Source organism: Mytilus trossulus, chromosome 1, assembly GCF_036588685.1.
Source record: "Mytilus trossulus isolate FHL-02 chromosome 1, PNRI_Mtr1.1.1.hap1, whole genome shotgun sequence".
Classification (NCBI taxonomy): Eukaryota; Metazoa; Mollusca; class Bivalvia; order Mytilida; family Mytilidae; genus Mytilus; species Mytilus trossulus.
In genome coordinates, this window is record NC_086373.1 from 58,298,038 (window position 1) to 58,325,285 (window position 27,248).

The following is a 27,248-nucleotide window of genomic DNA, read 5'->3' on the forward strand; positions in this document are numbered from 1 at the left end:
ACTTATCACATCATTTCTAGGCTAGAACCATCATAGTCAATTCTAAGGTGAACTTTTTTAATCAATTTAAAGGTAGAACTGTCAGGATCAGTTCAATGGTAGAACTGTTAGAAAATGTTCTAGGTAGAACCATCTGGATCTGCTTTAGATAAAACAGTTCTAAATGATGTAAAAGGAGCATCTATGTGTCGTGATTAAGGGCAGGGGCTGTTATTTGGATTCTCTCGTAAGTGTTATGTTAGATAAAAAGTATAAAAAGATAAAAAGTTTTGATAGTGATATTAAGATGATAACACAATATTGACTGCTGTACCCCTATTTTTGACATTTTTTACTCTTCGAGTATGTTTGTTTTGTTCATGCATCGTTGACAATGTAATGGAATTTGATGCGACTGTCATACAAGTAAGAGGTTTAGCTAGCTATAAATCAAGTTCAATCCACCATTTTCTACATTAGAAAATGCCTGTACCAAGTCAGGAATATGACAGTTGTTATCCATTCGTTTGATGTGTTTGGACTTTTGATTTTGCCTTTTGATTTTAGATTTTCCTTTTTGAATTTTCCTCGGAGTTCAGAATTTTTGTGTTTTTACTTTTTATATAGTTTGTTCATTCCAGTCTGGATGTGAGCTTTAACTCTGTCATTTCTCCATCTTTAAACACACTTTTAAAAAAAATGTTTTTACTTGTATATGAAAATGCTTCGACAGTATTGCAATATACTTCTAAAAATTAAATAAAAACAATGACGGTTTTATATTTACAACTTACAGCTAGGTAAAAATGTCAATGAACATATTACTGTATTCATTAAACGTTAAACATTTGGCTTTTACAGTGACCATTTTTTTTTATCGGGGAGTGTTTGTGTACCCTTTATTTATGACATTATTCAATCATAAGTTATGCATAGCGGTTTCCAAATCATAAAGTAAATTTTAACAAGAGCTAATATTAACAACAATTCTTTAAACTAAAAAAAATATAAAAAAATAATGAAATTGTCAAAACAATAACAGTGCAAAATAACTAAATAGAGATGAACGGTAACCACATTGTTCTAAATTATCTTGTTTAATATATATGAAAAATGAAGAGAGAAAAAATACGTAAGAACGCTGAATAAAATGAAATTAATAAACAAATATATATAAATAGATTAAGCAATTCAAAACTGTTCTAGAGATGTTTCAGAATTTATCACAACTTTAAATTATAATGGTAAACCAAAGTAGATGTTTGTCATGTTTGAAAGTCATAATGAAACCCAGAAACCTCATCAAAACAAACATTCTCAATTTTTTATAAGGTTTAGATAGTACTACATTTGTTACTTATATTATGAAAAAGGTTTTCCACTTAAGGAACTGTTAATGTTAACATTCTTTGAACTTGTACAACGCAGATTATAATAGTTTCCCCTAGTTTTGGTTTTGACCCGGATTTGTTTCAATTAATTCAAGTAAATAGATTGATTACTATCAAACAGCGGAATACATCTATTGCCTTTATGGACCATTTTCATTTACAGTTTTCCCCAATATAAAGTACAAAAAAATACCAAATAAAACAATATAAATGCATTTAAATAATTTTTGTATTGCTAACAATATAAAATGACATATAACGGGATTGACAAATTTTGACTTAACTTTTTTGGTTTGACCAAACAGTTATAAAGACTTCGCGGTTATCCCTTCAGCTAAATTGCATTATAAACTAATTGTTTTACTGTTTCAAGAGATACAACTTACAAAACTACCAGCAGCCACGTTTTTCCTAAAACTATTCTTTGGATTCGTCACCCAGTAAGTTGTTGGACAGCTGAAATTGTCAAATAGGAATCACATTAGAGGGAAACAATTAAAGTGGTTGACAACAAGTTATAATATAAAATAACGATTATTAACGTGTACCAAAAAAGTATATGTTTGTATATAAACTATTTAAGATACGTCCAATCTGTTTTTATTAAAGTCGATGGCCAATGATGCATCAAACCAATCATACACAAAAACAACATAATAGACATCTAGAAGTAAAAAATCAATATCAATTTGTGGCAACCTCTATCTCACTGCATTCCTAGAAATATTTTGAATGCAAATACAAAATTTACCGTATAAGATTTTTAGACTGTATTGTTTAGCCTATGGATTTCAGCACTGTAATTTACATTTCATATTTATAGCTTTCAAACTCCATGGCTTGATCCTCAATAAAGATTGTTATTAAAGAAATGCATGATGTCTGCCAGTCAAAAGTTTGTTATTAAGCGTAACCTTGTGTTACTTGTTCTATGAAATGCCGGCTATGCACATGGGATCATGTCATTAATTTAGGAGGAGACTATTACTGATATCAGATAAAAATAAGCTCAATCAAAAAAGGGCAGGAAAATTGAATCTAAATAGGAACATAACATACAATATGGTCAAGCTTGTATTCAAACGTCATCTTAATGTGTGCAACAAAAACAGTTCAGAAAAGCACTTATTTTGGTTCGGTCAGCATAAAAACAAAAGCAGGTGAAAGGTACTAAGAGAGTCCTCTTAACATATAAAACTATAAGAAACTTTAAAAGACTTTTAACGCAATGTCAAGAACGAAAAACGACCAAAACAAAAGCAAAACAAACCATGAACCACTATAGAGAAATCTTTAAAGCATTACAAATCCCTCAAAAATACAGAAAGCAAGTCCAAACTTATGATATGAATTACAAGGTTAACTTATCAATCTTTCACTCTCTCAAATAATATTCTATAAATATTGTAGTATTAAAATATACGTATCAATTTGTCATATATTCTTGTAGTAAACCTATGTTTGTTTAACTCACGCAGTATCTGTTGGAATTAATCCTCTTCCAGGTGGAGGTTTAGATGTACCTAATCCAAGATTTCCCTCCATTATGGTGTTTTGCTCTGAACCGGCCTCAAAGAAGTATGAATGGCCGATGGTTCTATAACATACATTCTGCTCAATCTACGTAAAAATATGGTCTGTATAGAATAACAAATATATGTCTAATATAAGAGAACACCAAAACATATGTTTTCTAAATCCAAGTAACTGAGATAGGAAACTTCCATTGATTTACTGAGATAATAGCTAAATCCAATTATTAAAAGTGACGACAGTTTAAGTTCATATTTAACAGCTACAAAAGTCGAAAATTGTATACCAGAATAAATATTCTGTCGATATAGCTTGCGTTTTCTAAGTTTTTCATTTGTTTGTTCTGGTATCTGTCTTTAGCTATATTTGACATAACGTTAGTAGTACAAATGTATAACTTGAAAATTGCAAATAGAAAATAAATTCACAAATATACTGAACTCAAAAGAAAAGTTTAAAACAGATAAATGACGACATCTTTAACTAAGGCATGTAACCCTATTTAAGTTAAATTTAGAGTTGTGTATAAAAAGAAAACTGTAGTTCTTAATGCTAAAATCATATATGTTTAGTGACAATGAAGATAGTCTTTGATCAAATCTTAGAAAAAAAAATTGTCCGCCTTACATTAGTTTTAGGATTTCGAATTAACACCACCTGGCACATGTTATAGCGGTTCCTTTTCACTAGATTCGTAAGAAGCGCTCGATTCAAAATTGTTAGGATGCTTAATTCAAAACAAACGTAAAGAGAATAGCAAACCAATTATTCCAAAATTCGATAAAACTATCCAAAACAATAAATTTTCTATAATGTAAAAATTAGAAGACGCGGTAAATTGTCAATGAGACAACTATCCACCAAAGTTCAAATGAAGTGAATGAAAGTATTATGGGCAACATTTAGGCCATTAACAATGGAAAAAATTCGGACCCATATAAGTTTGTTTTGTAAGCTATGTTTTAATGTAAAACTAGATATTAAATTCAAAGTTTGTACCAGGTCTATAACTTACTGTAATATCATTTGTACATGCATCATAACATGTTGCAATTTACTATTAATTGAACTAACGGTAACTGCAGCTTTATGGGGTACCCAAGACTATAACTCCAAAAAAGCCTGCCGTTTATTTTTTTCTTATTTTTTTTTCATTGATAAACTAGGCCAACCTCAACATCTTGTAAAAAATTTAAAAGATTTGAACCATAGGTTTAAAATATTTGGCAACTCATATATGTCATCTTTTACATGCTAGTATTGGCCAAATTTGGAAGTTTCAGAAATATGGGTATAGGGTTAAATATGTTAGAAATTTAGAAAAGGTTTAAAAGATTTTGCGACTCAAATATGGTATCTTTTACAAGCTAGTATCGGCCAAATTTGGAAATTTTAGAAATATGGGTATAGGGTTAAATATGTTAAAATTTAAAAAAAAGGTTTAAAAGATTTGGCGACTCAAATATGGCATATTTTATATGCTAGTATCGGCCAAATTTTGAACTTCCAGAAATATGGGTTCAGGGTTTAATTGTTAAAATTTTAAACATTTAATCCTAAATTGACAATAGCATAGTTAATAATGATAACTGAGGCGAATACTAGTTCACTGATCTCCTTTTCTTGTAAGTTTTTTTTTATTCCGGATTGAAATTTTTTCCCGAACTTAAATAGGGGGTATCAGAATCAGCCCCAAAAAGTGACTATGATCTGTAAACTTACAATAAGTCCCATGGTATGGTGAATTGTTATACATCGTGATTTCGAATGATGAATAGAGTTTTGTCGTATCCAAGGCCGCGGTTGGCTTACATCCTCACACATGTGAAAATGGATGGAATATGCACCTTGAAATACAAAACAAAATGTTATTCTTGTAGGAAATACGGATACGTATGTTATTTTTTGTTATTCGGTGTTCTTTCTTTTTATAATTTAAATGATAATATCAGGGACTTTCAAATATGATATATCAATAAATCTGACAATGACATTTCAAAAAATCAAATCCATACCTCTTTCATAGAAGCATTTCGAATTCTCGATTCGTTCAAGGAAAAATATGCAAAAATTATTGCAAGCCTAAGGAAAGCGTTTTTTTACAAGCAAATTTCGCACAAACATACATACTTCTTATTTTGAGAATATATCTATTGCTCAAAGGATAATGAAGGCTTAGATTTGTGTAGCGTAAAGATGCATCTTGATTTACGACTTAAACATTAATTCAAAAGATAGTAAAAAAAATGTTCACCTTATTACCTGGCATTTAGTATTTGGCGTACAATGTATGATGTATATGCTAGAGAACAGCATGAGCTGTGAAATGTTTTTTTTTTAATATAAACTCACCTAAAACTTCTTGTTGACCTAATCCCTCTAATTCGGCGCCTTCTATATGAACTGAAGCAAAATCTTTCAAAACCTGAAATATAATAAAACAATTATATACTTGAATCGACTTTGACTACATAAAACAATACTTTATGAACATGCTTGTTACTAAAACATCTTCATAATCTTTATATAAACTATTGTTGAAATTCGACGATACACTATACATTAAGTTCTGTTTGTTAACCACGATTATGACCGTTGGTTTAGTTTCATTACACATAACATATCACAAGATGTTGTTTTAGAAATTGATAGTCAGTAAGTTTGTAAACGTATGGTTTAGAGATTATAACAAACTAATAGTTCTTATCTTATCTATTGGAATGAACAAATGGATTTGCATAAGGAGAAACCTTGATATGTCCGCCGTAGAAATCACTCGTTGAAGCTTCTTTGGAATCAAATTTCACATTTCTGGACAGCAATCCAACTTCTCCTCTCATATCAACACCTTTGTAAATATTTCCGTAATGTGTAAATTTCAATGGCTCTGAAAAAAAATTGTTTTAAAGTTATACAAACAGTTGAATTCAATTTTGCAAATCGTTGTAGAATTCTAAATATATTGAATAGTATTCATACAGTTTTCACCACAACATCGGTATTTGTCATACTAAAGTATTTATTGTTAAATATCCTCTCTCATGAAGTCGATTGTCAATGATTATTTATGCATTTCGATTTTGTTGAAGTATCTGCTGAATTTTTTCGAGCAGCTGAGTTCATCCTCAGTTGATGTCACTCCAATGCAAAATAGTAAAACGGGTATACTTGCATGATATCTTTAAAAAAAAATAATGCTTTGGTTTGTTTCCTTTCAAAAACGGAATGTTTTGTTTCCTGCCAATAACGGATCTTTAGGTTTGTCTCATTTCATAACGATTGCCTAGTGTAATATACCAAACATAAAACATAGAAAATGATAAATAATGTAATCACCTGTCAGACGAACTTGATGAGATGATGGTATGGACAAAACAGTTACTTCTTCAGCTTGTTCAGGATTATAGTCGGTAGAAGCAACAATCAGTTTATCACCTTTTGCGAACAAAAAATACAAAAATAATAACAGTGAATTGCAAATTCCTAATTTCTTAAAAACAAAAACATAATGTATTTAAAACTTAAAAACTTATAGAATGATTTATAACTGAAAATCTTAAAGACCGAACATCAATTATGTAACTATCAAACAAGGCTGTAAATTAAAAAAAAATATGTAATAGTGATTCTCCTAGTTTCAACTAATTTATAAAATCAGCCGCAAGCGGTCTGACGGCCGACATCGTGGTTCAAAAAATATATTCCAACGGTTTATTTTAAAACAATGCAATTGACGAAAAACAATTACAAAAGACATGAACCAACGACCACCACGGAGTGAGAGGCTCCTATCTCCTGCGACAGGCACATTAAGTACATATCACTGAATTCGTATATATATTGTTTAGGGGTCAGCTGAAGGACGCCTCTGGTGCGGTAATTTCTCGCTGCATTGAAACCCTGTTTGTGACCGTCTGCTGTTGTCTGTTCTATGGTTGGATTGTTGTCTCTTTGACACATTCCCCATTTCCATTTTCAATTTTACATAAAGAATGAGGGGATAAATGTGCTTGTGAACGCTCAATACTTTCATTAACTGGGACTTTGGTGTAACAGCACAACAAAAAGAAGAAAAAAAACATATCTAAACATCTGTAAGGTTGCAAATGTCTATAATCTATAGATCAATATGAATCACAAATACGACTAAAATAGCAACAAAAGACACATGTCATCGACATAAGAGTACTCCCAGATTATGTCAGCTATTTCAAGGTTATAACTAAAAAAATAAATCTTGTTTCACAGACAAATTTTAAGTATCAATCAGTACACATTTAGTATAAAGAAATCATAAACAATCTATTCACGTATATAAAAAAAGTCTTTTCTAATAATTTATTAAATAAGATCATATGACTCCTTGAACGACGTCCATTACTTTTTGTCAATACATCTGTTCAGGAAAACAAGATACAATCAAACTATACCTGGCAACCATGTTGTAACTTCATCAAGCAGGGTGATAGTAGGCCTATACAAAGCATCGTCATAAACATGAAGCTCCACTTTATTTTCACATCCCATGCCTAGATTACGGACATAGCTCTCCATCACGTATGCATAGTCTCCCTGATATAATTTTGCCGTAACACTGTGATGTGCCTTAACGTTAGATTCAAACACCTCCACAGTTTTACTTTTATCACCTGAATAAAATAAATTACTAAAAGTTTCACTGAACAATTTTATGAATTAAAACTGAGCATTGATTTTTTTTCAAAAAAAACTTTCAGATAATTGTGTGTAGTTAATAAGTTCTTTATTTCCCCAAGTCTTGATTTTTGTTTACATAAATATATAAATAATTAGTGAACAGTCACAGCGATAATCAGTTACCGACCTGCAAGTGCTGTATAGCCAGTCACGGTCGTTAAAAACTTCCATTTGTTGAATAATCAGTTCCCAACCGGGTGAAATATTATTTAAACCTTAGGTTTGCTCTATCAAGCTTACAGTTCAATATGTAAAGTGTTTTTTTTACATGTTTATACTATAGATGTAATACTAGAGATGAAGGTGTGTATGAAACATGTAGAGTGTACATAACCTTTTAAGTGTATATATAAAAACATTGTACAGTTATACCTTTCACGGCGAACAATGCAAATGCGCTTCCTCTGTCTACTCCTCGAAGCTGGCTTTCCACATCTGTATCTACCAAATCTTCAATGGCTTGAAATACTCGTGTGAGGTCATGTTCTTTGTTATCTACGATCTGTTTCTTCAGTCCTATTCCAACTATACGACCCACAGGAATGTCTGAAAACAGAAAAATCTTTTAAAAAATTGGACTTCAAGGATGTTTTGAGAACTTTTAGTAAACAGCAGTGTAAACACCGATATTTTAAGATCTCACACTAAGCTGGATTTGATATATGATGGTACAAATGGAATTGTCGAAGCTCAAATAAAAACGATGAGAGAGACAAATATTACCAAAATTCAAAATACAGAAACAGATAAATTAAAGCACAAGCCCATGTTTAAATGCAAATCAAGCAACTAAGATGTGCTAAATTAGAATGAGTCTGCATCTGAGTTTCATTATTTTTTGCGTAAAAGCAATGTAAAGTGTTCTGGTTTTTTTCGCGTAAAATTGCGGGTTCTCTATTTCTTTTAACATTACCTCCAAGATAATCAACAAACTGGTTAATCCGTTCATCTATTTCTTCATTAAGTACCGTGAAATCAAATATATGAGCAGCTATCAGTTGTCCACTGCTTGGATCGATTTGATAGACTAATAAACCATCCTGGCATTTATCGTTACAAAAATCTAAATTGTCCTGTTATTAAAAAAAGAAGAAGAAAAAATGCAAGATGAATGAATTTAAAACTTGATGTATGAGTAACAACTTCTAACATCAAACAAAAATCTTTGAAATTCATATTCAAACATCTAATATGGCGAGTTCAGTTTCCTAATTGTGAACTACCAATTTCAAGGTAGTAACATGTCCTATGTCTTCGTGTTGCGTTGGTATATATATATATATATATACAACTCGTCTAAACATCAACCCAACAATGTTAGATCTGTAAATTTGCTTTCGCAAATTTTTGGTTCTTCCCTCGCCGGGATTCGAACCCATGCTACTGTGATATCGTGACACCAAATCGCCTGCACTGCAGCCGTCCCGCTAGACCACACGACCACCTGGGCTCTCAATAAAAGAGCTTTCGGTGGCCATATGTTACCTTTCCACGTCAGTTTTAATCTAGCGGCGTACTACAGTACATGATATATAAGGCATGAAGATGTTATTGTTACAGATCAGCTAAATTATCTATAGTAAAGGATCCTACAAATTAATGTAAGATACAGTCACAGAAAATAATTATATTCATAAGTACGTCTGAGTCAGTGACAACCCTACAACAGATGTATCCATCGGATCGCCATCAATGATGGTGATACATGGCTGTGTACATAATGTATATACAACTCGTCTAAACATCAACCCAACAATGTTAGATCTGTAAATTTGCTTTCGCAAATTTTTGGTTCTTCCCTCGCCGGGATTCGAACCCATGCTACTGTGATATCGTGACACCAAATCGCCTGCACTGCAGCCGTCCCGCTAGACCACACGACCACCTGGGCTCTCAATAAAAGAGCTTTCGGTGGCCATATGTTACCTTTCCACGTCAGTTTTAATCTAGCGGCGTACTACAGTACATGATATATAAGGCATGAAGATGTTATTGTTACAGATCAGCTAAATTATCTATAGTAAAGGATCCTACAAATTAATGTAAGATACAGTCACAGAAAATAATTATATTCATAAGTACGTCTGAGTCAGTGACAACCCTACAACAGATGTATCCATCGGATCGCCATCAATGATGGTGATACATGGCTGTGTACATAATGTATATACAACTCGTCTAAACATCAACCCAACAATGTTAGATCTGTAAATTTGCTTTCGCAAATTTTTGGTTCTTCCCTCGCCGGGATTCGAACCCATGCTACTGTGATATCGTGACACCAAATCGCCTGCACTGCAGCCGTCCCGCTAGACCACACGACCACCTGGGCTCTCAATAAAAGAGCTTTCGGTGGCCATATGTTACCTTTCCACGTCAGTTTTAATCTAGCGGCGTACTACAGTACATGATATATAAGGCATGAAGATGTTATTGTTACAGATCAGCTAAATTATCTATAGTAAAGGATCCTACAAATTAATGTAAGATACAGTCACAGAAAATAATTATATTCATAAGTACGTCTGAGTCAGTGACAACCCTACAACAGATGTATCCATCGGATCGCCATCAATGATGGTGATACATGGCTGTGTACATAATGTATATACAACTCGTCTAAACATCAACTCAACAATGTTAGATCTGTAAATTTGCTTTCGCAAATTTTTGGTTCTTCCCTCGCCGGGATTCGAACCCATGCTACTGTGATATCGTGACACCAAATCGCCTGCACTGCAGCCGTCCCGCTAGACCACACGACCACCTGGGCTCTCAATAAAAGAGCTTTCGGTGGCCATATGTTACCTTTCCACGTCAGTTTTAATCTAGCGGCGTACTACAGTACATGATATATAAGGCATGAAGATGTTATTGTTACAGATCAGCTAAATTATCTATAGTAAAGGATCCTACAAATTAATGTAAGATACAGTCACAGAAAATAATTATATTCATAAGTACGTCTGAGTCAGTGACAACCCTACAACAGATGTATCCATCGGATCGCCATCAATGATGGTGATACATGGCTGTGTACATAATGTATATACAACTCGTCTAAACATCAACCCAACAATGTTAGATCTGTAAATTTGCTTTCGCAAATTTTTGGTTCTTCCCTCGCCGGGATTCGAACCCATGCTACTGTGATATCGTGACACCAAATCGCCTGCACTGCAGCCGTCCCGCTAGACCACACGACCACCTGGGCTCTCAATAAAAGAGCTTTCGGTGGCCATATGTTACCTTTCCACGTCAGTTTTAATCTAGCGGCGTACTACAGTACATGATATATAAGGCATGAAGATGTTATTGTTACAGATCAGCTAAATTATCTATAGTAAAGGATCCTACAAATTAATGTAAGATACAGTCACAGAAAATAATTATATTCATAAGTACGTCTGAGTCAGTGACAACCCTACAACAGATGTATCCATCGGATCGCCATCAATGATGGTGATACATGGCTGTGTACATAATGTATATACAACTCGTCTAAACATCAACCCAACAATGTTAGATCTGTAAATTTGCTTTCGCAAATTTTTGGTTCTTCCCTCGCCGGGATTCGAACCCATGCTACTGTGATATCGTGACACCAAATCGCCTGCACTGCAGCCGTCCCGCTAGACCACACGACCACCTGGGCTCTCAATAAAAGAGCTTTCGGTGGCCATATGTTACCTTTCCACGTCAGTTTTAATCTAGCGGCGTACTACAGTACATGATATATAAGGCATGAAGATGTTATTGTTACAGATCAGCTAAATTATCTATAGTAAAGGATCCTACAAATTAATGTAAGATACAGTCACAGAAAATAATTATATTCATAAGTACGTCTGAGTCAGTGACAACCCTACAACAGATGTATCCATCGGATCGCCATCAATGATGGTGATACATGGCTGTGTACATAATGTATATACAACTCGTCTAAACATCAACCCAACAATGTTAGATCTGTAAATTTGCTTTCGCAAATTTTTGGTTCTTCCCTCGCCGGGATTCGAACCCATGCTACTGTGATATCGTGACACCAAATCGCCTGCACTGCAGCCGTCCCGCTAGACCACACGACCACCTGGGCTCTCAATAAAAGAGCTTTCGGTGGCCATATGTTACCTTTCCACGTCAGTTTTAATCTAGCGGCGTACTACAGTACATGATATATAAGGCATGAAGATGTTATTGTTACAGATCAGCTAAATTATCTATAGTAAAGGATCCTACAAATTAATGTAAGATACAGTCACAGAAAATAATTATATTCATAAGTACGTCTGAGTCAGTGACAACCCTACAACAGATGTATCCATCGGATCGCCATCAATGATGGTGATACATGGCTGTGTACATAATGTATATACAACTCGTCTAAACATCAACCCAACAATGTTAGATCTGTAAATTTGCTTTCGCAAATTTTTGGTTCTTCCCTCGCCGGGATTCGAACCCATGCTACTGTGATATCGTGACACCAAATCGCCTGCACTGCAGCCGTCCCGCTAGACCACACGACCACCTGGGCTCTCAATAAAAGAGCTTTCGGTGGCCATATGTTACCTTTCCACGTCAGTTTTAATCTAGCGGCGTACTACAGTACATGATATATAAGGCATGAAGATGTTATTGTTACAGATCAGCTAAATTATCTATAGTAAAGGATCCTACAAATTAATGTAAGATACAGTCACAGAAAATAATTATATTCATAAGTACGTCTGAGTCAGTGACAACCCTACAACAGATGTATCCATCGGATCGCCATCAATGATGGTGATACATGGCTGTGTACATAATGTATATACAACTCGTCTAAACATCAACCCAACAATGTTAGATCTGTAAATTTGCTTTCGCAAATTTTTGGTTCTTCCCTCGCCGGGATTCGAACCCATGCTACTGTGATATCGTGACACCAAATCGCCTGCACTGCAGCCGTCCCGCTAGACCACACGACCACCTGGGCTCTCAATAAAAGAGCTTTCGGTGGCCATATGTTACCTTTCCACGTCAGTTTTAATCTAGCGGCGTACTACAGTACATGATATATAAGGCATGAAGATGTTATTGTTACAGATCAGCTAAATTATCTATAGTAAAGGATCCTACAAATTAATGTAAGATACAGTCACAGAAAATAATTATATTCATAAGTACGTCTGAGTCAGTGACAACCCTACAACAGATGTATCCATCGGATCGCCATCAATGATGGTGATACATGGCTGTGTACATAATGTATATACAACTCGTCTAAACATCAACCCAACAATGTTAGATCTGTAAATTTGCTTTCGCAAATTTTTGGTTCTTCCCTCGCCGGGATTCGAACCCATGCTACTGTGATATCGTGACACCAAATCGCCTGCACTGCAGCCGTCCCGCTAGACCACACGACCACCTGGGCTCTCAATAAAAGAGCTTTCGGTGGCCATATGTTACCTTTCCACGTCAGTTTTAATCTAGCGGCGTACTACAGTACATGATATATAAGGCATGAAGATGTTATTGTTACAGATCAGCTAAATTATCTATAGTAAAGGATCCTACAAATTAATGTAAGATACAGTCACAGAAAATAATTATATTCATAAGTACGTCTGAGTCAGTGACAACCCTACAACAGATGTATCCATCGGATCGCCATCAATGATGGTGATACATGGCTGTGTACATAATGTATATACAACTCGTCTAAACATCAACCCAACAATGTTAGATCTGTAAATTTGCTTTCGCAAATTTTTGGTTCTTCCCTCGCCGGGATTCGAACCCATGCTACTGTGATATCGTGACACCAAATCGCCTGCACTGCAGCCGTCCCGCTAGACCACACGACCACCTGGGCTCTCAATAAAAGAGCTTTCGGTGGCCATATGTTACCTTTCCACGTCAGTTTTAATCTAGCGGCGTACTACAGTACATGATATATAAGGCATGAAGATGTTATTGTTACAGATCAGCTAAATTATCTATAGTAAAGGATCCTACAAATTAATGTAAGATACAGTCACAGAAAATAATTATATTCATAAGTACGTCTGAGTCAGTGACAACCCTACAACAGATGTATCCATCGGATCGCCATCAATGATGGTGATACATGGCTGTGTACATAATGTATATACAACTCGTCTAAACATCAACCCAACAATGTTAGATCTGTAAATTTGCTTTCGCAAATTTTTGGTTCTTCCCTCGCCGGGATTCGAACCCATGCTACTGTGATATCGTGACACCAAATCGCCTGCACTGCAGCCGTCCCGCTAGACCACACGACCACCTGGGCTCTCAATAAAAGAGCTTTCGGTGGCCATATGTTACCTTTCCACGTCAGTTTTAATCTAGCGGCGTACTACAGTACATGATATATAAGGCATGAAGATGTTATTGTTACAGATCAGCTAAATTATCTATAGTAAAGGATCCTACAAATTAATGTAAGATACAGTCACAGAAAATAATTATATTCATAAGTACGTCTGAGTCAGTGACAACCCTACAACAGATGTATCCATCGGATCGCCATCAATGATGGTGATACATGGCTGTGTACATAATGTATATACAACTCGTCTAAACATCAACCCAACAATGTTAGATCTGTAAATTTGCTTTCGCAAATTTTTGGTTCTTCCCTCGCCGGGATTCGAACCCATGCTACTGTGATATCGTGACACCAAATCGCCTGCACTGCAGCCGTCCCGCTAGACCACACGACCACCTGGGCTCTCAATAAAAGAGCTTTCGGTGGCCATATGTTACCTTTCCACGTCAGTTTTAATCTAGCGGCGTACTACAGTACATGATATATAAGGCATGAAGATGTTATTGTTACAGATCAGCTAAATTATCTATAGTAAAGGATCCTACAAATTAATGTAAGATACAGTCACAGAAAATAATTATATTCATAAGTACGTCTGAGTCAGTGACAACCCTACAACAGATGTATCCATCGGATCGCCATCAATGATGGTGATACATGGCTGTGTACATAATGTATATACAACTCGTCTAAACATCAACCCAACAATGTTAGATCTGTAAATTTGCTTTCGCAAATTTTTGGTTCTTCCCTCGCCGGGATTCGAACCCATGCTACTGTGATATCGTGACACCAAATCGCCTGCACTGCAGCCGTCCCGCTAGACCACACGACCACCTGGGCTCTCAATAAAAGAGCTTTCGGTGGCCATATGTTACCTTTCCACGTCAGTTTTAATCTAGCGGCGTACTACAGTACATGATATATAAGGCATGAAGATGTTATTGTTACAGATCAGCTAAATTATCTATAGTAAAGGATCCTACAAATTAATGTAAGATACAGTCACAGAAAATAATTATATTCATAAGTACGTCTGAGTCAGTGACAACCCTACAACAGATGTATCCATCGGATCGCCATCAATGATGGTGATACATGGCTGTGTACATAATGTATATACAACTCGTCTAAACATCAACCATGAATATAATTATTTTCTGTGACTGTATCTTACATTAATTTGTAGGATCCTTTACTATAGATAATTTAGCTGATCTGTAACAATAACATCTTCATGCCTTATATATCATGTACTGTAGTACGCCGCTAGATTAAAACTGACGTGGAAAGGTAACATATGGCCACCGAAAGCTCTTTTATTGAGAGCCCAGGTGGTCGTGTGGTCTAGCGGGACGGCTGCAGTGCAGGCGATTTGGTGTCACGATATCACAGTAGCATGGGTTCGAATCCCGGCGAGGGAAGAACCAAAAATTTGCGAAAGCAAATTTACAGATCTAACATTGTTGGGTTGATGTTTAGACGAGTTGTATATACATTATGTACACAGCCATGTATCACCATCATTGATGGCGATCCGATGGATACATCTGTTGTAGGGTTGTCACTGACTCAGACGTACTTATGAATATAATTATTTTCTGTGACTGTATCTTACATTAATTTGTAGGATCCTTTACTATAGATAATTTAGCTGATCTGTAACAATAACATCTTCATGCCTTATATATCATGTACTGTAGTACGCCGCTAGATTAAAACTGACGTGGAAAGGTAACATATGGCCACCGAAAGCTCTTTTATTGAGAGCCCAGGTGGTCGTGTGGTCTAGCGGGACGGCTGCAGTGCAGGCGATTTGGTGTCACGATATCACAGTAGCATGGGTTCGAATCCCGGCGAGGGAAGAACCAAAAATTTGCGAAAGCAAATTTACAGATCTAACATTGTTGGGTTGATGTTTAGACGAGTTGTATATACATTATGTACACAGCCATGTATCACCATCATTGATGGCGATCCGATGGATACATCTGTTGTAGGGTTGTCACTGACTCAGACGTACTTATGAATATAATTATTTTCTGTGACTGTATCTTACATTAATTTGTAGGATCCTTTACTATAGATAATTTAGCTGATCTGTAACAATAACATCTTCATGCCTTATATATCATGTACTGTAGTACGCCGCTAGATTAAAACTGACGTGGAAAGGTAACATATGGCCACCGAAAGCTCTTTTATTGAGAGCCCAGGTGGTCGTGTGGTCTAGCGGGACGGCTGCAGTGCAGGCGATTTGGTGTCACGATATCACAGTAGCATGGGTTCGAATCCCGGCGAGGGAAGAACCAAAAATTTGCGAAAGCAAATTTACAGATCTAACATTGTTGGGTTGATGTTTAGACGAGTTGTATATACATTATGTACACAGCCATGTATCACCATCATTGATGGCGATCCGATGGATACATCTGTTGTAGGGTTGTCACTGACTCAGACGTACTTATGAATATAATTATTTTCTGTGACTGTATCTTACATTAATTTGTAGGATCCTTTACTATAGATAATTTAGCTGATCTGTAACAATAACATCTTCATGCCTTATATATCATGTACTGTAGTACGCCGCTAGATTAAAACTGACGTGGAAAGGTAACATATGGCCACCGAAAGCTCTTTTATTGAGAGCCCAGGTGGTCGTGTGGTCTAGCGGGACGGCTGCAGTGCAGGCGATTTGGTGTCACGATATCACAGTAGCATGGGTTCGAATCCCGGCGAGGGAAGAACCAAAAATTTGCGAAAGCAAATTTACAGATCTAACATTGTTGGGTTGATGTTTAGACGAGTTGTATATACATTATGTACACAGCCATGTATCACCATCATTGATGGCGATCCGATGGATACATCTGTTGTAGGGTTGTCACTGACTCAGACGTACTTATATATATATATATATATATATATGTCTCAAATGATAAACTCCATTTGGGGGGGAGGGGGGGAAGGGGCTCAGGATGACAACATTTACAGTGAAACTGGGAGTACGTCATTAATCCATAGTGTGTGTCGTTTAGAAACATGAAATAATGGTAATATATATGACACCAAATTCAACGTCGATTATATGGTACTATGTTCGAATATTGATTTGAGATTTTCATGAGTCTACCATGCTTAAAAAGATATTTTGATAATGCATGGGTTTGTATTAGATAATACTAGTGAAATAGTGAACTATCATGAATTATGAAGAAGCATGAGTGGGAAATTTGTAACATATACCTTTCCTTCCAAAATATCAGGAGTTTTCTGAAGTTTTGGTGCAGTTCCGTCCAATTTTGTCCATGGTAGTTTCCTTGACCCATGGACTTCGAAAGTGCCTCCCGTTCTAACCAAGAGAATTTTTTCTTCTCCAATCTCACCTAAAAGAAATTAACAATTTGTATATAATGTAAAAAGAAAATTTGTGATTTTAATTTAGATTTATCATGACCGGACAATATTTTCATTACCATTTGATGGTAAGATGTGTGTAACCTGAGACTACTATAACATAGAAGTCTTAGGTGCAATGTTATGCTACTCATAATATGATTAGTCTATGTTGTCATCTAAAACACGTAGGATAATTTAAAGTTTTTTGGTATCTCACTAATTGAGCAATTTTCATTTTTGATTACATTGCTTTTTACATATGCAAGTGTTAATTTAATCTTTGGTTTTCAAAAGTTAGGGTTTGAGCGTTCCTGGTGTAGTTGAATTCAGAAAAGCCCTTCGGACGCACCAAAACAAAGTGTCAGTGTGAATATAAACATTCCAGATGAGGTTAACATCTTATATCATGAGTAAAGGGGACAACACTGCAGCTCCTTATTAAAGTCTCCGTAGAAGAAGAAACCTAGTTGCTCCCAACTGCCATGCATTACATAGAACATTAATTTGAAAATTTTGGATTCTTATATGTCTTTATAACCTAATGAGGTTTGATAAAGGCTGTGTATACTTTGGCAAGAATTTCAATTTACATTGCTGCTTTTCTGTCCTAACGATATTATACGTAGAGTGTCGCAGTGTCTTAATATAACACTTTAACATGAAGGTTTTTTTTAAATCCAAATAAATGAGATGTTTTAGTCGAAGATTTTCAATACGCAATGTAACTTTTTTATATTTGTAATACTTAATTACTTCATGTATTGAAACTCAGTTTTGTGGCCAGTTTCATTTTTAGATAATCCATTTCCCGCCGTAGAAAATGAAGTACTAATAGTTTATCGTAGAAAAATTTAATACCTAAAAATGTGATGTGAGCATTTCCTTCAAATAAGCATGTCTCTGATCCTATATGAAATTCTCCGTCGATGTATATGGCGTGAACCTGTAGATGAACGTCTGTGGTTGGATCAAAAACCAGCTTAGCTCCAGACGCTATAGTCAGCTCACGTAAGATAGGCGGCTGGCTATTTAGTAAGACACTTTTTATAAGTGTAGCATCACTGTCAAGTTGTGGCACCTTTAAAAAAAAATGATAGCAAAATCAAATTTAAATATTAAAAGATATTTTGATCTTGGAAACTAAGATATGCAAAGGAACTGCATTCAGCAGGTCAACTATAAACCTTTCTAAATAGGTGAATCTGCGTGTGGTATGTTAAAAGGACAAATGTTATCGAAAAAATTGTAATAAAAATATAAAAAATTGTAAGATTGCAAAAACCACGACTTTTCAAAGAGCGTTTCTTTCATCATGATACTTGTTGAAAAGAGATAAAATGATCATTTTCTAAACAGAAATAAGTGTCCAAAATGTGTGTGCAGTCCTCTCCACAACGTATTACACTTTCTAGATTCTGTAAAATAAACAACTACTAAGTACCCAAGTTCATGTAACATATAACTTTAGATGTTTAAACCTGTATACATCAATGGTATAACATACATGTACCATTGTGTCAGCATTGATATAGATCGGCTTATCAATTACTACCACCGTACTAAGTATATAGTCATGCTCAGTATTCATATCGGTATATCATCTTTAAATATCAATATCAGCAAAATAAGTGAAATTAACAAATGAATAAAATGATTGACAATAACCCAAGGACACAAAATAAGAAATACGTGTACCTTTATCTTGATCGTTGGTCATAACATTGTTCTTATTTGTACTGAAGAAACGGTCTGACGTGACATGAAAGTTAAAATACATAAAACATGTATCATATAAGGCTTTTTTTAATTATTCAAAACCACACCCGTATCAAACCGTAACAACAATCTCCGAGTCGGGTTTAATTTGGTTCAGAGGTGATATTGAAAAAGTCATTGGATAAACACCTTTTTTTTTTATCTTAGTATACATCATCATTACATGTACTTAAAACAGATGTTATAATCGTGACATAGTGTCATAAAGATTTGAGATTTGATAAGCATGTGCAACCGTGACAGATATCGATACATTCACGGATGGATGAAACAAAAATTTTGTCGATCATTGTATTTCACATTAAATTCACTTATTTTTACTAATAAGTATATAATTAAAACAGTTCTGTTTCTATTAAGGACAATATGACATTGCAGAAAGTAAATATTGTACCACGGATATTATATTTCTTCATCCGAAATATTACAATTTACATTAAAAATAACACGACGATCAAATATTTTCCTAAACTAAAATATAGTAGGTTGATAAATATCGTACGTTGAACAATTCTAGAATGAGTATTTACACTATTTAAAGTCATTATTTTTATCCATCACAAATTATCACAAAGCAGATACAAAATAAGTCGTGTAAATGTATTTTTGTCTCCTATCCGGGAGTCGCTTTCACAAAAAAACAACTTACGAAGTAAGATTCTTCGTTACTGTTCATGACTCACGACTAGTCAGTTTTTTTGGGGGAAACCGACTCCATTTCGGGCTGTTCAGAATTCAATTGTTGTACAATTCGTTTATTCTATGTTGCCTGTTGTAATGATAGCCGATAATAGGGTGTGTATGTGAAAGTGTCATGAAATTTGTGGTTCAAATATGATCATATGATATGAACCAAATTGTATCCTGAAAGAAGCTGGGTTCCTTAGGTGTACATGTAAGAGTGAAGGTATTTTTTGGTTATTAATCAGTGAATATCAAAACAACTACCCACAAGTTATAAAAATAAATGGACTTTTAGAAGTGATAAACAGAAAAATAAAGTAGAGGAGATATATTTATGTAACTATTCAAACTACTAACTTTCATAAAGGTACAAATGTACACGGTATTATAAATAAATTTATGCAGTAGTTTTAACGTATGCTTATGTGTTTAAACTAATAAAAGCCATGTTATCAATGTACTTATATGTACTTAAAACAGTGTTTACATCCAATAGGTACCATTCTCTGACTTTTTAATTACATCAGACTAGTTTTAATAATTAGTTTAATTTCAAGGATGATTGCTGTTTGCTGGTTAAATATTCACTTTCTCATCGTAAAATCTAGGGTCTACAAAACTTCTTCATCTGTCAATAAATCTTATTTTTCCTTTTGATTTAAATATATATTTTTCATGGTCTAAAGAGTAATAGGATATATAAGTAATCGTTGATCAAATTGAAACATTTTTTCCTGTCCAGTTAACTTTTTAAAAACACTATTGATGAAACGACTGATATGAGCTATAAGGATTTTTAAAAAGATAAACAAATTAAATGTAAGGATTTAAGATCATTTAAAGATAAACAAATTATAGAAAACAAAACATCTCCAGTTTTGTAAGATTTTTTTTAGTTTAACAATTGCAAAAAACGTCGTCGTCTATTTTGAAGTCGGTACATAATAGAATAAAGAGTAGAACTTGGCTGGAGTGGTGTATTTACCAGAGAGGTATATTCCGTTGTGTTATATATAATTTGATGGTAGAATTGCATATAGTTAATAATCGATTTCGAAATGTAATCCCCGCAGTCAATTTTTATGTTATAATTAAATTATATTGATAATGATTTGATAGTCAGTGGAGTATATATTTTTTTTTAAAAGGGGGGGGGGGGGGGGGGGGTAAAGTTGTTGTTTTACTTTAAATTGAGTTCTACTCAAAATTTAATATAATGCAGTCAAATAAAAATGACAGATTTATAATATTTAAACTACGATGCTGGCTGGTTACAATGTAAAATTTCAAATAAAATCGAGGTAGGTTACTGGACAGGAATTTCAGGGGGGAAAAGCCGTCTGTGTTGAAAAAAGTTATACTTATTTTAAAAAATGGTTCTAAACATGAGTTTATTGCTACAGATTAAATAAAACGATGCAATTTTCAATAATAATTAATGATTCCAAGTGACTCGTATAAAGTTGATCGGCACTAATTTTTTTACTAGTCCGAGACATTGCTGATATAAAAGAGGGACGAAAGATACCAAAGGGACAGTCAAACTCATAAATCTAAAACAACTGACAACGCCATGGCTAAAAACGAAAAAGACAAACAGAAAAACAATAGTAAACATGACACAACATAGAAACTAAAGAATAAACAACACGAGCCCCACCAAAAACTAGGAATAAACCTACAATATAAGTTTCATATAAAAATTGTACATGTGAGAGCACTTACAAAACCGGACACACGCAAAACTAGAGGCTCTAAAGAGCCTGTGTCGCTCACCTTGGTCTATGTGAAGGAACACATTTTCTGAAAATTGTTAAATATTGACTATAAAGGACAATAACTCCTTAGGGGGTCAATTGACCATGTCATATTTGTTTATTTGTAAATCTTACTTTGCTGAACATTATTGATGTTTACAGTTTATCTCTATCTGTTATAATATTCAAGATAATAACCAAAAACAGCAAAATTTCCTTAAAATTACCAATTCAGGTCTTGACCTGATAAACAATTTTACCCCATGTCAGATTTGCTCTTAATGCTTCGGTTTTTGAGTTATAAGCAAAAACTGCATTTTATCACTATGTTCTATTTTTAGCTATGGCGACCATCTTGTTTGGATAGCAAGGGCCCGGACAAATTGTTTAAACAATATACCAACAACAGGTTGTCTGATTCATCTGAAAATTTCAGGGCAGATAGATCTTGACCTGATAAACAATTTTACCCATTGCTTTAAATGCTTTGGTTTTTGAGTTATAAGCCAAAAACTGCATTTCACCCCTATGTTCTATTTTTAGCCATGGCGGCCATCTTGGTTGGTTGGATGGGTCGCCGGGCACATTTTTTAACTAGATACCCCAATGATGATTGTGGCCAAGATTGGTTTAGTTTGTCTCAGTAGTTTCAGAGGAGTAGATTTTTGTAAAAGCTAACGACGGGTTAGTTAAAAAGATCTTGAGTATGTTATTGAATTTATAAGAATTAATGTTAAATGCTGGAACATAACAACGTCAGCGGTTATAATTCATTTTTTTTTTCAGGACGCTAATAAAACCATTTGTATAATAGGTTGTGTGTCACATGTCCCTTGGAGTCACGTTATCTTGATAATGAAAGTATTTGGTTTTTAACTAGAGGTGTTTGAATGGTTTCAAACGTTTAATTAAATGATAACAAGTTATGTTGTTTTTCTTGATAATGACTACAGTAATTTAAAACTCCATCTCTAAATTAATCACGCTCTGGTATAAATATTGTACATCGCAAACTGTAGTGTACTTTTTAAAAATATTTATAAACATCCGACTTATATACGTTTTTTTCTGCTTTTTTTATACATAGATTAGAAATTAGGAGAACGATTTTGGGTTTTTTTCATCGTCGTTTACAGTTTTACATTTAAATACGTGAAAAATGACTAAAGATCAGAAGAAAAAAATCTCTAAGTTAACAGTTTGTTCTAAAGGATGATAAGTTTACCATGTAAGTGTACAGTCAATTTAGATTACAAATCTATTGGGCGATTCATAAAACTAGAGTATCACCAACAGAATTTCAATAAACCACTGGGACTTTAAAGGATTCAGAAAAAATATTCGTTTGGAGAGCTGTACAAGGTCTGTTGACAAACAGAATTATTCTTTTTATGAAGAACGAAACTGTGCTACTGTAAAATTTACGAAAGCACACAGTCGTATGTTTTGTTCAATTGCAAATTCTAGCGGTTTAAACTACATGTACGTGCATGATATTTGAGTTGAATAAAGTAACGTTCGACGACTTTTCAAATTGAGTGCCCATCATATTCTTCCGCGTAACTGAGATTCTAAACTAAAACAAAAACGAAAATAAGAATATACAATAAATTTGTTTTGAATTTAGTTGTGATTCAAATGTATATTATTTCACTCTGAGTTTTTCTTATAGTTAACTTACCGTTCCACCTTCCCAAGCTGTGGGGTTATTCCAATCTAGCAAATTCGGGTCCTGATCTGGGCATTGTAACGAGGACCCTATAACACAGCAAATTATCAGTAGAAACTTCATCGTTAACTGTTTCTGCTTAATTTCAATTTGGTGTTTAAATACTGAATTATAAAGTCATTCGTGCGTCACGTTTGAATATATTTATAACGTATTTTAAATGTTATAGAACAACATGTTTGTAGTAAGAGGTTATATTCCACATCTCATTAGCTTCTTGGTTTATTGATCTATCAAAAGTATAGTTATATGTGCTTACTTAATTAGGCAGGTGCTTTATTTTGATAAAAACATTTAATATATATCAATAAACATATTTTTGATAGATATATACAAAAGTTTCTTCTGTAAAGTTTACGTAAAAGATCGTAAAATTGTATACTTAAATCTTTGTATGAGATAAATTAATAATTTTTTTTTCGATTTAACGATCAATTAACAAGGCCACGAGGGCAGTAAATAGAACATTCGAGGTACAGGAAAACAATTTTAAGTTAAACAAAATTAAGGTTTATGACCCCTTCTGTAGCCATTTTTGTACGAACTTTTCAAACTTCAATAGTATCAAAACTACAGATATAATGAATAATAGAGATATGCCATTTTGTACATATACCAATGGGAAACTTGATGCAAAGCATTTTTATTTACTGTTTCATTGCATTTAATAGAAAAAGAGGACTTTGTGGCAAATACACAAAGATTTAGATTTTGATTACAGCCTTTAATACAGAGATTTTTGTTATAAAATTTGAAACATAGACTACTCACTTGCTTTTCTATGATGTGCTAGCGTTTATTTTTTACCAAAAGTTCTAAGAAACCTGTAAATTCCAAACTGACACCTCATGCTGAGTCACTAAAGTCGGGCGCACCCTAAAAGGTGTTCTTGATTTAATCCATATTTATATTTGTGTAAACCAATAACTACATTAATAAACTTGTTTTAAGGAATTCAATGCAAGTACTGCATGCAGTAATCCTATACCTATCAGTCACCAAATTGCCAAATATGAGAGTACAAGGATAAAGGCTGTGGATTTTCTATAAAATTTCCATATGTTTAATTAGCAATGAATCAACACAAGGGTAAAAATATATATGTTATTCGGTTTTTGATTTGGATGCTATGGTTATTCAGGGGTTTGCCTTCTTCCTTATTATTTGGATGATTGCTGTCCATAAACACTTCAGTGTGGACGCAATATCTAATTATTTGAGATTTTTCAAGAACTAAATGTTTGGTCATTGAAATCCATTGCATTTTCAACGGGCAACCCTATTATCATTCTAGGCCTGTGCACAGTGTGAGGGGTGTGTTCGTTTTCCCCTTCTGAAATTCACCACATGACCTTTACTTAAAGCATCGCCTATGTAAGTATAGCTGCCCTATACAACTATTTGACATTGCGTTTCAATCTTATGTAACAACATTTCAGTTATAAAAATCCACCACTTTAATTTGTAATTTGCTCTTTATATAATATATATATATTTCAAATGAGCATCACCATAAAGATTATAATATGTCCCAGGGTTGAGTGCAACACCGTAGCGGCTACGTAGCTGCTATCAATATCTATGTAGCAGCTAGTCTATATATAGCTACACGTTCAATAGTCAAAATCTACGGAGCACTAAGTAGCAGCTACGATATTGAACGCGGCCCTAAAGAAAAGGGTTAAAAAAATGATACAAGGCCTTTTTATTCGGAAGCATGTTGGCAGTTGCTTTCTATGCTGCGAGCTTATAAAATAGTGATAATGAATTAATAGAGAGAGAAAAGGCATGTATTATTTTCATGGCATCCACTATATAGCTACTATACTTGAATTATTGGTTTATTATGGACAACCTGAAAATGGAACACTATGACTAGGTTCTTGGTTTACTAAATGCAATTCGACAAAAACGGCATCATAGATACAACATCATGATATAACTGACTTAACTCAAATTTGAAATACCGGAATTAGTGGTCGCCATCGTAGCCAAGCTTTATTTAGGATTCTTACCAATTTACATAAAACTTCAGTCTGAAAATTGTGATAATATGGCGGCATATGTTCAAGCTATAGGACACTACGTATACATATTTTCTCGGTTATACTAGAAGATGCGTAGGAACTTTAACACATGTTTAAAGGACTGTTCAAAAACCCATGCATCATGGTGTAATTTAACAAGAACGAAATTCAGATCACTATATTTAAAAAGGGTGGGTCACATTGTGTTTCGAGTCACACTTCGAGTAAAATTTTGAGTAAAAGTAAAGTTTAAAATTAGAGTTAGAGCTCGAATTAGCGTTCTATTTGAATTATTTACGAATTAAAAATGCTTTAGAGGAACAACAGATTACCGAGGCGCGGAGTCAGAATAAGTTAAAATATGTGTGTCTATTTGTTGTTGTTACATTGCATTTTGTTTCTTTTCAATATGAAATTACGCTTCTGCTGTTTACAATGTTATTCACTAGTCCAGCATTCTAGTAAAGAGTACATGTTTGTTAATTTAGAAATCCAGGGTTTTCTCTTGTAGACATCATAATATTAATTTAAAATTAGTTTTTATTACAGCTAAATTATGACATGATTATCAACAATCAAATAAATAAAAAGATATCAATAACATTTATTTATTTAACAATTAACTATATATCATCTATCATCTATTTTGACGTATTAATTCTTCCGTGAACGTGTTATCTTTTTTATATAAAATATCTTCCTGGTTTTAAAACAGAAGTTAGCATACCTGCTTTAACGTCTGGTTTAACAGTATACTGTAGCATATTAACAGGTATGTTTTTTTTTATTAAAATTTATATGTTAAATTAAAACCAATTTTTTATCATCTAACTCCTAATTCTCAGGAGCACCCTCCCCCTTCCAATCCAAATCAAATCCTAACTTCGAGCAAGGACCGTACTGTTATGCAAAAGAAAAGTGAAATTGGATAACCGACAGAGAAAATCTCAGTAAACAACATGAAATAGTTAAATAAAAAAATCAATCCACATCTAGGTTTATCCATCATATACTTTGAACTATTCTCATAATCTGACTCACGTGATTTACTTTTGCACTTCCTCATTCATTTTTTTCTTTTTAATGATTTCGTAGTGGATTTTGGCATGCTCTATAAAATATAATGTGGTATGATTGCCAATGAGACAACTCTTCAATAGAGACCAAAGGATATATAATTTAACAACAAGTATTGGTCACCGTACAGTCTTTAGCATTGTCAATAAGCAAAAACCATACCGTATATATATTCTGCCATAAAAGGACTATTGTTGGTGTGTATCATATAATGTTTTTCGTTCATTATTTTAACACAAATCAGGACACTAGTCGTTTTCTTGTTTGAATTGTTTTACATTTGTAAAAGACCACAACTGAAATACGTACAGGCTCCTGACTATTACATTTATGTTAATTCTCTTTCTGTTTAATTAGTTAGTGTTTGCAAAAAAGCTTTATAAAACGAATTGAATCATGACACGAGAACTTAAACATATGCAGGATTTTTTTGTCTATTTCTAAAAGACTCATTTGTGCGTTTTATCAAAATTCAAGAAAGTAAATGTACGCTATTTCATGTATGTTACTTATTTTCTTAAATATTCAAAATGAGAAAGGATTTAATCAGTCAGTAAGATCTAAAAAAAGCGGCGATAATAACTATGATTTAGTTTCATTTTTTTACTATGATGACTGCTTCCTGAGAACAGGGTTGAGTTCAATATCGTAGCAGCTACGTAGCGGCTGTGTAGCTGCTATCAATATATATGTAACAACTTGTATTTAGCTACACGTTCAATAGTCAAAATCTACGTAGCACTAGGTAGCCGCTTCGATATTGAACGCAACCCTGGGTTGAGTTCAATACCGTAGTAGCTACGTAGCTGCTATCAATATATATGTAACAACCAGGGT

General features: G+C 34.0%; 1 protein-coding gene across 1 annotated transcript in view; it reads right to left on the bottom strand.

Annotated features, from left to right (window-relative positions):
* Positions 1 to 23,395, bottom strand: part of LOC134681417 (cell migration-inducing and hyaluronan-binding protein-like) — a 38,259-nt gene extending 14,864 nt beyond the window's left edge. The window contains exons 1-12 of the mRNA XM_063541074.1: positions 23,260 to 23,395; positions 18,220 to 18,439; positions 17,209 to 17,348; positions 8,533 to 8,692; positions 7,992 to 8,165; positions 7,334 to 7,552; positions 6,240 to 6,338; positions 5,654 to 5,790; positions 5,256 to 5,328; positions 4,626 to 4,750; positions 2,845 to 2,990; positions 1,757 to 1,826 (exon numbers count right to left, since the gene is read on the bottom strand). Of these exons, the coding sequence (XP_063397144.1) occupies positions 1,757 to 1,826; positions 2,845 to 2,990; positions 4,626 to 4,750; positions 5,256 to 5,328; positions 5,654 to 5,790; positions 6,240 to 6,338; positions 7,334 to 7,552; positions 7,992 to 8,165; positions 8,533 to 8,692; positions 17,209 to 17,348; positions 18,220 to 18,439; positions 23,260 to 23,370 (1,674 nt within the window). The 5' untranslated portion in view covers positions 23,371 to 23,395. The remainder of the gene's footprint in view (positions 1 to 1,756; positions 1,827 to 2,844; positions 2,991 to 4,625; positions 4,751 to 5,255; positions 5,329 to 5,653; positions 5,791 to 6,239; positions 6,339 to 7,333; positions 7,553 to 7,991; positions 8,166 to 8,532; positions 8,693 to 17,208; positions 17,349 to 18,219; positions 18,440 to 23,259) is intronic.
* Positions 23,396 to 27,248: the final 3,853 nt, after the last annotated feature.